Raw genomic sequence first — 9,355 nt, 5'->3', positions numbered from 1 at the left:
CTGAGAAGCTTCAGTTCTTTCTGAGAAGCTTCAGTTCTTTCTGAGAACCTTCAGTTCTTTCTGAGAACCTTCAGTTCTTTCTGAGAACCTTCAGTTCTTTCTGAGAACCTTCAGTTGTGTCTGAGAAGCCTCAGGTCTTTCTGAGAAGCCTCAGGTCTTTATGAGAAGCTTCAGTTGTGTCTGAGAAGCCTCAGGTCTTTCTGAGAAGCCTCAGGTCTTTATGAGAAGCTTCAGTTGTGTCTGAGAAGCCTCAGGTCTTTCTGAGAAGCTTCAGTTCTTTTTGAGAAGCTTCAGGTCTTTCTGAGAAGCTTCAGTTCTTTCTGAGAAGCTTCAGGTCTTTCTGAGAAGCCTCAGGTCTTTCTGAGAAGCCTCAGGTCTTTCTGAGAAGCTTCACTTCTTTCTGAGAAGTTTCAGTTCTTTCTGAGAACCTTCAGTTCTGAGATTTTAGCTTCAGTTGTTTTTGAGAAGGTTTAGTGCAGTTCTATCTTTTTGACAAGCTTTTTTATAAAATAAACTTTGCTCTTTTTGAGAAACTTTTCGTCTATCTGAGAAGCTCTTTACAAACTAAGGCAGTCCGCTCTTTCTGACAGGCTTTTGTGAATGTAGTTAGTTAGCCCTTTCTGAGTAACTTTAGCTCTTTACGAGAAGATTTTTAATTAGCTCTTTCTGCTAACCTTTATAGCTCTTTCTAAATCTAGAATACTCCCTAGCTGGCGCCATGAGTCAGGCTTTTCTTGGTCCACAAGAAACTGACTGTAATAAGACTGAAATGCCATCAGATAAAAAAAGCAATTTTGGCCCAAAATGCAAGCAAACAAATAAAGAAACAAAGTAGTTGCCATGCAGGAACCTTAGAGAAGATAAGCTAACACAAATGTGTGACCACACAGGATCTTAGAAAAGCACAAATTTTAGCTGTTATCTGGCAAGTGTCAAAAAACAACTTCATGCCTTGCCGTTCCTCATCTCGATACATAAGGTTGATGTAACTTCATCTTGTATTGATGTGTGTAGACTTGCACCCTGCTGCTGTGTGTGTGATAAACATGTCTCTCCTCAGAGCCACACTTCTCCATCATCTCAGGACACTGCAGGTATCTTATCCACATGGGGGTCTCTTCAACCTGCAAGCAACACAGAATACTGAATGAATGAATGAAGACCTTTATTGTACAGTTTTGCCCAACCGAGCTAAGTACAGGTCACAACAAGTCAACATATATACATATAAAAGTATCACAAATCTAGTCTAACACAAAAGTTCGGCTTCTTCTCGCTTCTTGGGTGAAAATGTAGGATTGTATGGGTTTAGCTATTGTCGGTTTGTCAAAATGCATGAAAAATATAAATGTCAGTGCTACTCATGTGTCTAAAATGAGGGAATCTACTTTCTATATTTCTGTCATTGACATGCATATCGCAATCAACAGTGAAGTGCACTTCATCTTCTACCATGTTCATACTAAGATACAACATCAGTATACTTTCTATTGTTGTTTTAGGATTTTTGTGTGGAAATGTGGAAAAACATAATGAAAACATTCAATATAAGGACCATTCTTTTTCAATACTCAGTGAATTTAATACAGTGATATTTAAGTTGGCTTCATCTGTGATTTATGATTGCAATACTTTCACCTAAACACAAACAACAGTATTATTATAATAAAACAGTAATATAACTGATTCAGTGCATACTAACCTCTACAACTTAACAACAACAAAATGTAGTAATACCAAATGCCCCCAAACCAAGTAAATAACTTTGTGTGGCCACACCAAGTATCTCATCCACACAGGGACCTCTCCGACCCTGCAGGCCATGCAGGCTGCTGACTAAAGCAGAGCTTCTGTATTCTGAACGGGCGGCCGTCACAGACTGACCTGTATTCTGTACGGGCGGCCTTCTCAAACTGAGCCGTGTCACTCACTTATGTACATGTACCTGACCAGACTGATATGCCCATGGAAACTAATGTAAATCTTGAAATTTTTTGGGGTGGATTTAATTTTGCAGTTTCTGTGGAGTACCTGATGCTGCAAATTCATAAACCACGAAAATCTGTACGGGCAGCCGTCTCAAACTGAGCCGTGTCACAGTGGACTACTCACTTACACACATGTACCTGACCAGACTGATATGACCATGGAAACTACTGTTAATCTTGAATTTTTTTTTGCCGTGGTTGACTATGCAGTTTTTGTGGTGACCTCTTACCAAGAAATCAAAGCATCACAAATATCTGTCTGTACCGTTATAGCCGGTATAACCACCCTCCGGCAGCAGTACAGCAGCAGCTGGTTTGTTTGTTTGTTTGTTTTATTTGGATCTCCATATGTTATATTACATTGAACGACTTGTCACACCTAACCAGTCCTGTGTCACACCTAATCTTTGCAAAGTATTGTTTGAGGCTATCTACTGGAAGTGATGATGAATAATTATGCATTTTTCCATTTACTACAGAATTGTTTAAACTGTAAAAAAAAACAAAATTTAGTCTCGTGCTCTCGAGAGAGATTGAGACTAGGTCACTAGGTCACTCTCCGTGAACAATATGAACTGTCAGCCGTCGAAAATTTGGAGGTATGTTTATTAACCTTACCTTTAAAAGCAGTCATTGCTCTAAGAAAATATGGAGTAACCGTGGAGTGACTGATGAGCCTCTTCAATGAAAAAAAAAAAGAATTTTTCCTGCTACTGTAAAGGGAAGGAATAACTCTGGACTGCTATCTTTTGTGAAAATAATGGATGAAGTCCCCCCGAATAATAAACTTTCACCAAAAAAATCAATGCTTCTATCCTTCACCAGTAGTTTATCAATAAAGAAAAAGGAAACAATTTTTCAGATAACAAAATCAATGAGAGGAGAAGTCATGACTATAGGATTGATTTTTTTGCTGTAGATGTTCCTTTTGAACTGCTGCGGGCACAGTTATGAAGATCTGGAGACCTTCCAGAACACGCGTGCAGCTCAATTGAAGCAGAAAACCCGTTTCCCCCGGTGACCGGAATGTGTAAGTGGATCTAGGAGCGAGTAAGGCAATTTCTTCCAGCCGGTTTACGTGGGGAGAGATGCTGCGACCTGGAAGCAATTATCAAATCTGCTACCTTCCCTCCGGGACACAAGCTCGATTGTGAGAACAACTGACGGCAGCCCACATGTGTCAGAGACCCACAGCAGTATACCGTAATGCAGAAATGTTTGCGGTGGTTTTCTGTTCATGGTTTTTGTGGTGGCCGCTTCACCACGAAATAAAGAATACTGCAAACATTTTTTCCATGGCAGTAAGAGACTATAGTGCATGGTGCTACTGCAACTTAAAACCACTATGAACAGTCAATTTTCCCGAAATTAAACCCCCGCGAACGTAAATGAATTTACAGTAATCAAGTACTGGATACTACTACTGTTATAACAGTTACAGTAACAGTAACAATGACACCAAATAATACATGAATATAGTACTGTGATTTGTATGGAGTTGTTCAGTTTAAACAGAGCTTTTATTTTATTTTTTTTATGGAGTAAATGTCTTTGTAGAATGTTTTCAATGGGTTTATAGTTGATTTTGTTGATTTTCTAAAAATTTTCTATCACGGATAAATTCATTGCTAGTAATTTTTGGAAGGCACTTGATTTGATGGTAGGAGTTGAGGTTTTCAGTTGAGTTTTCAAGCTGAAGTTTGAAATTATTCTCAGATGTCTTACTGCATTTATGGTAAAACATTTGCAGAGACACAATTGTGCATGCAGTGCAGATGTCTCCCCCAAAATAAAATCACTGCAAAAAATTCCGAGGTTTACAGTAAACGATTGATAAATCTGCAGCAGAAGCCATTATCATAACTAGAGTTTGGCGAGCTCATACCTGAAATATTAAGAGCTTTTGTAAATTATATGCAAATGACTTGCACATTTACATGATTTATGCATTTTACATGATGAAGTTGCGCTGCAGTACCAAGGAAAGCCGCTAGGGGGCCCCAAATCTAATCAAATTCAGCTTTCATCACACCCCACCAACACACCAAGTATGAAACCAATCCATCGAGCCGTTCTTGAGTTATCTTGTTGACAGACAGACAGACAAACGCTAGTGAAAACATAACCTCCATGACATTTCATGGAGGTAATTATAGAGCATACCAGCGCTACCAGTGTTACACATAATATATAGGCAGGAGGTGACACGTCGAGGGTTGAGGAGTCCGTGCATATACACGACCTCAGGCACATCTTGATACAACGGTATCTTCTCAATCAATAACGTATAAAACATGCACCGATCGATGACATGTACATTACAGCTATCTGGCAATGATACCACTATCTCATGGGGTGCAAAAAAACCCTAGATGGAGAAAGGTAATTTCTTACAACTGGTTCAACAAGTACAGGGTCTTTCCTTCCATAGCCATTCCAAATCTGCCCAGATTAAACATAAAATCCCACCAAGAAAGGAATTTCAATGGTTGAGAGCCTTATTTTTATTTGAGCTCTCTCACTGTGGGTCTAGGTGCAGGTGCTAACTGTTGTTGCATCACCCCTAAATACCAGGGCTACCAGTGCTCAGGGTTGAGAAGGCTGTGCAAACCTCAGGCACATCTTGGTACAACGCTATCACCTCAATCAATAATGTGTACAACATGCACCGATCAATGACATGTACAATGTTTGATATCCCCTGATAACTGACAAGTCTCCAAGGCATATGGTTCTAAATACAAGGGCTTACGTAAATTGTACAGGGCTGGAAACACTGGGTGCATATGCACAAATGTGAACCCATATTAAAGTAGCTGTGAGTCAACAGTTAGACTGTGGGTGCACTACGGTGTAGCTATATGTAGATATGTAATACATCAACTCAGTATACAGCCATTTTTTTTACATTTCAGACTAATAATAAAACCTGTGTTGTATCACTTCTGTCCTGAAAATAAATTGCAGCTACATGTATAGGCATAGAATTTCAAATGCAATCTCTGAAATATGTCAGGAAGATATGACTTTTAACTTAAATTGTGCACCTAACATTTTTTAAGTGTACCAAAATCTTACTACATTGTAGGTATTATAGAATTTCAAATTTAAGCTCTGAAGAGTAAGAATAAGTCATTTACGAAGGTATGAAATTACACTTTGCTGACATTCAACATAAGTTGTACACCTAATATTTTTTCAGTGTACCCAAATCTTCAGGTTTCGTGCACCTATGAGTGCACCTATTTCCAAACATGAATTTTGAGCCCTGAAAGCACCAAACAATGACATCTCACAAAATTTCAGTGTATCCAAATCTTCGGGTTATGCATGTGCACTGGTGCACCTATTTCCAAACATGACTTTCGAGCCCTGAAAGAATGAAACAATGCCACATCCTGATAACTGACGGGTCCCCCAGGCGCATGATTACAGGCTTACGTAAGCTGAAAGCCAGTCCATGATCGATCAAAACTGAAGGAAGCGGGGGTCCCTGATGTCCCAGTCTTCATCATGTAGGTTACCAGCAGTTGAACTGCTTATGGAAGCTGCTTATGGAAGCTGCTTATGGAAGCTGCTTATGGAAGCTGCTTATGGAAGCTGCAGTCTAGTCCATGATCGGTCAAAACTGAAGGAAGCGGGGGTCCCTGATGTCCCAGTCTTCATCATGTAGGTTACCAGCAGTTGAACTGCTTATGGAAGCTGCTTATGGAAGCTGCTTATGGAAGCTGCTTATGGAAGCTGCTTATGGAAGCTGCTTATGGAAGCTGCAGTCTAGTCCATGATCGATCAAAACTGAAGGAAGCGGGGGTCCCTGATAGCCCAGTCTACATCCAGGGTTCTAGCTAGTGTATTTTAGCTTAGTGGGCCACTACGCTATAATTTGTGACCACCACGCCAAAATAAGGCCCATTATGCTAATTCTTAACTAGTGTGTATGTTGGTGCTTTGCTATCATTTGCTTGTTCAACAATGTCTAATCAATGTCTGAACAATGAAAAATGATGATATGCCACTCAAAACTGACCAAAAAATCCTTAAATTACATGTGATGTTAACAGAGTGCCAACTTTTAACTCTACATTTTCAAAATGTCACTGTGGAGGGGCCAAGACCCCCCTTCCACACCAATCTCCTGATTAATCGCTTTGCTACCATGCCATTCCCACGACACTAAAATAAAATCCTGGCTAGAACCCTGACATCATGTAGGTTACCAGCAGTTTGACAGCTTACGGAAGCTGCTTATGGAAGCTGCAGTCTAGTCCAAGATCGATCGTGAGTAAACGAGTCCCGATGCCCCCGAGACAGTGATCAATGGTGTGTCTAATGCAACGTTAAAGTGATCCCACCAAATGGCCATACTTCTCCTATCACAAAGGAAATCCACATAACATAAATCTTATGGTGATCTTGTTTTACAGGATCTGGTGGATGGAATGTAGAGGAGGGGAGGGGGGCAGAAGTTACTGTAAATGCATTTAAGTTCGTAGCAGGAAAATGGACTAAGTCTTTTGCGGTGGTTTTAATTTCGGGGTAGCACCTTGCAAGAGTGTAGTCTCTTACTGTTATTGAAAAATGTTCGTGGTGGTTTTAAATTCGCGGTGAAGCGGCCTCCGAGAAAACCGCAAACATTAAACCACCACGAAAGTTTCTGCATTTTTACAGTATTTGCTTGTGGTCTGCTAAACTGTCTCTGACACAGAGCTTTCATGGTATTATTCAATACAGGAGCACAGTGTTCTAGCCAGCATGAGTTTTTCTTTTCTGTCCCCTGGAGGCGTGATGATCATGGGGGGTCTGGGGTATGCTCCCGGGAATTTTTAAAAATCTAGACCCTCTGAAATGCTATTTCCTTTATTTTGAGGGGCAAATTTTGCTGGTAGACTTAGTTTAATTAATATCTTTATTATACTGATTTTTGTCCATCACAGGGGACGGAATGGGCAAAATTTTTGTCCTTCCCCAGCGGTAAAATTCTGTCAAAAGACGGAAGTATTGGCGCTGGCTACAACACTGCTGGAGTATAACTGATCTGCAGACTAGAAAAACTGCTTGTGACACAGCGGATCATAAACCACGTCTGCCAACATCTGAACATGTCAGATATAGTCGTGCATAGACAGATTAGTCATGGGTCATATCCTGCGCATGCCTGAGGACGAACCTGCCAACGCACGGGAAACGCAGACGAGGACGCCAAGCTACCTCCTATCTAAAGTATATCCAACAGCTCCTATAGGAGACTTTAATGACCAGATCACTGCAAAGCTATAATGGTAACAGCTATTGTATTGACCGTACCTGCACCAGGACCACTTGCTGCGGTTGCAGCTCTTGTCTGGCATTAAGACCACGCTAGTGCCACGATTTTTGCCTAATGGTTGTGTAATATCTTAATAATGTATATTGTTGTTGTTGTATATATTATTGTATTGTATATTGTGTTGCACTATTAATGTATGTTATGTACGGGAGGGCAGCCTTCAAAGGTGCATTTTTGCACCTGCTTTGTCCTCCCTTTCACTATGTGAAAAACCCAAATAAAGAAAGCAGATACGCCATCTAGCTGCCGATAGAAGGGCATGGAAGAAACTTAGTCGCCTGCGCTGCAGCCGACCGATGATGAGACAGAAATATTCCATCTTCAGACAGCAGATGATATCATCACCGTGACGACACAGTCTGCAGAAGTCTTAACTTAAAAGTTCATCTGTGTCAGTAGAAGTCATTCTTGAAATAGTTGAACTGTAATTTCCAACACCAAAATTGGACTCATCCAATTTTCGACTGCACAGCATCAGTCTTTGTCAAGGAATGAACAATCCATTGCTGTCGTGACGTCCAATTTTGTGGGTGAGTCCGATTTTGGTGTTGGAAATTACAGCTCAACTATTTTAAGTCTGCAGAAGAGTGACCTGTTGCAATATATTTGAGTTCAAGGAGTCTTGAGCTTTTCTTATCTTAAGTCTTACATTAGCAGTAGTCCTCAGCCGACCCTCGGACCTGCAGGATTTGTTTCAGCGCTGTCTCCACCTCCACATCCATGGTGCCCTGAAGGAAACAATCAGAATCGGTTTACTTAATAGAATTTTTTCATCAATCAGTGACTGTTATTAAAGGTAAGCAAACGTACCTCCAAATTTTCGATGGCTATCCAGTCCATCTTGCTCACAGAGTGACCTAGTTCTCGCGAGAGTTGCGAGAACTAGGTCAAGACTTGCGTGGATCTTCTGCCCCCCATCCCACCTCCTTCGGGAGTAAGGGTAAGTAGGACTTGGGCAGCTCCCAGCCATCACTGCTGGACTGGATAGCCATCGAAAATTTGGAGGTACGTTTCCTTACCTTTAATAACAGTCAGTCATTGAGTGATGAAAAAATTCTATTAACTGTCAACATACGTGACTAATAAATCTCTTCAACGACAATCAGAATCGCTTTACATGACTTGTATGGATTGAAATGATTTCAAGTTCGCATAGAAAATTAAAGCTGTACGCCGACCACCAACAAAGTAATGCTTCACTCGGTGGGTGTAGTTTTTCATAAAGAAGGTATATAGCCTTTTTCTTTGGCCATTTCTGCCCCACTGGGGCTGTTTTGATGGAGGTGTTTGAAAAGAATAGTTGCACGGGTCTGTTTGATATGGCATTTGATACAATAGGATTGGTCCGATATTGCTAAGTGCAGGTCATTGATCCTATTTTCTAAGCATGGAAAAAGAAGGAGAGGTAGAAAGCTAGCAGATACAATGTTTGCCTTTCTTTAAGGTTCAATTCTCACCTATATGGAGCTGAGCAGGTGTGTACAGTAGGAAGGTACAGTTCTCACCTGTATGGAGCTGAGCAGGTGTGTACAGTAGGAAGGTACAGTTCTCACCTGTATGGAGCTGAGCAGGTGTGTACAGTAGGAAGGTACAGTTCTCACCTGTATGGAGCTGAGCAGGTGTGTGCGGTAGGAAGGTACAGTTCTCACCTGTATGGAGCTGAGCAGGTGTGTACAGTAGGAAGGTACAGTTCTCACCTGTATGGAGCTGAGCAGGTGTGTACAGTAGGAAGGTACAGTTCTCACCTGTATGGAGCTGAGCAGGTGTGTACGGTAGGAAGGTACAGTTCTCACCTGTATGGAGCTGAGCAGGTGTGTACGGTAGGAAGGTACAGTTCTCACCTGTATGGAGCTGAGCAGGTGTGTACGGTAGGAAGGTACAGTTCTCACCTGTATGGAGCTGAGCAGGTGTGTACGGTAGGAAGGTACAGTTCTCACCTGTATGGAGCTGAGCAGGTGTGTACGGTAGGTGCTGATCTGCTCCTTGTGTCTCCTGTTGGCTTCCTGGAGAAATAAACATGAGGGAGGAGAGATTCATTCCG

General features: G+C 41.3%; 1 protein-coding gene across 3 annotated transcripts in view; it reads right to left on the bottom strand.

The window, feature by feature from the left end:
- Window positions 1–571: 571 nt before the first annotated feature.
- LOC118409324 (myosin heavy chain, embryonic smooth muscle isoform-like) overlaps window positions 572–9,355 on the bottom strand; it is a 20,104-nt gene continuing 11,320 nt past the window's right edge. For all 3 annotated transcript variants that reach the window (XM_035810276.1, XM_035810274.1, XM_035810275.1), the window contains 3 exons: window positions 9,252–9,317; window positions 7,964–8,042; window positions 572–1,124 (listed from right to left, as the gene is read on the bottom strand). In XM_035810276.1, coding sequence (XP_035666169.1) covers window positions 7,965–8,042; window positions 9,252–9,317 — 144 coding nt within the window. In that variant the 3' untranslated portion in view covers window positions 572–1,124; window position 7,964. The remainder of the gene's footprint in view (window positions 1,125–7,963; window positions 8,043–9,251; window positions 9,318–9,355) is intronic.

Source organism: Branchiostoma floridae, chromosome 2 (genome assembly GCF_000003815.2).
Source record: "Branchiostoma floridae strain S238N-H82 chromosome 2, Bfl_VNyyK, whole genome shotgun sequence".
NCBI lineage: Eukaryota > Metazoa > Chordata > Leptocardii > Amphioxiformes > Branchiostomatidae > Branchiostoma > Branchiostoma floridae.
This window is presented reverse-complemented; position numbering and strand designations above follow the sequence as displayed.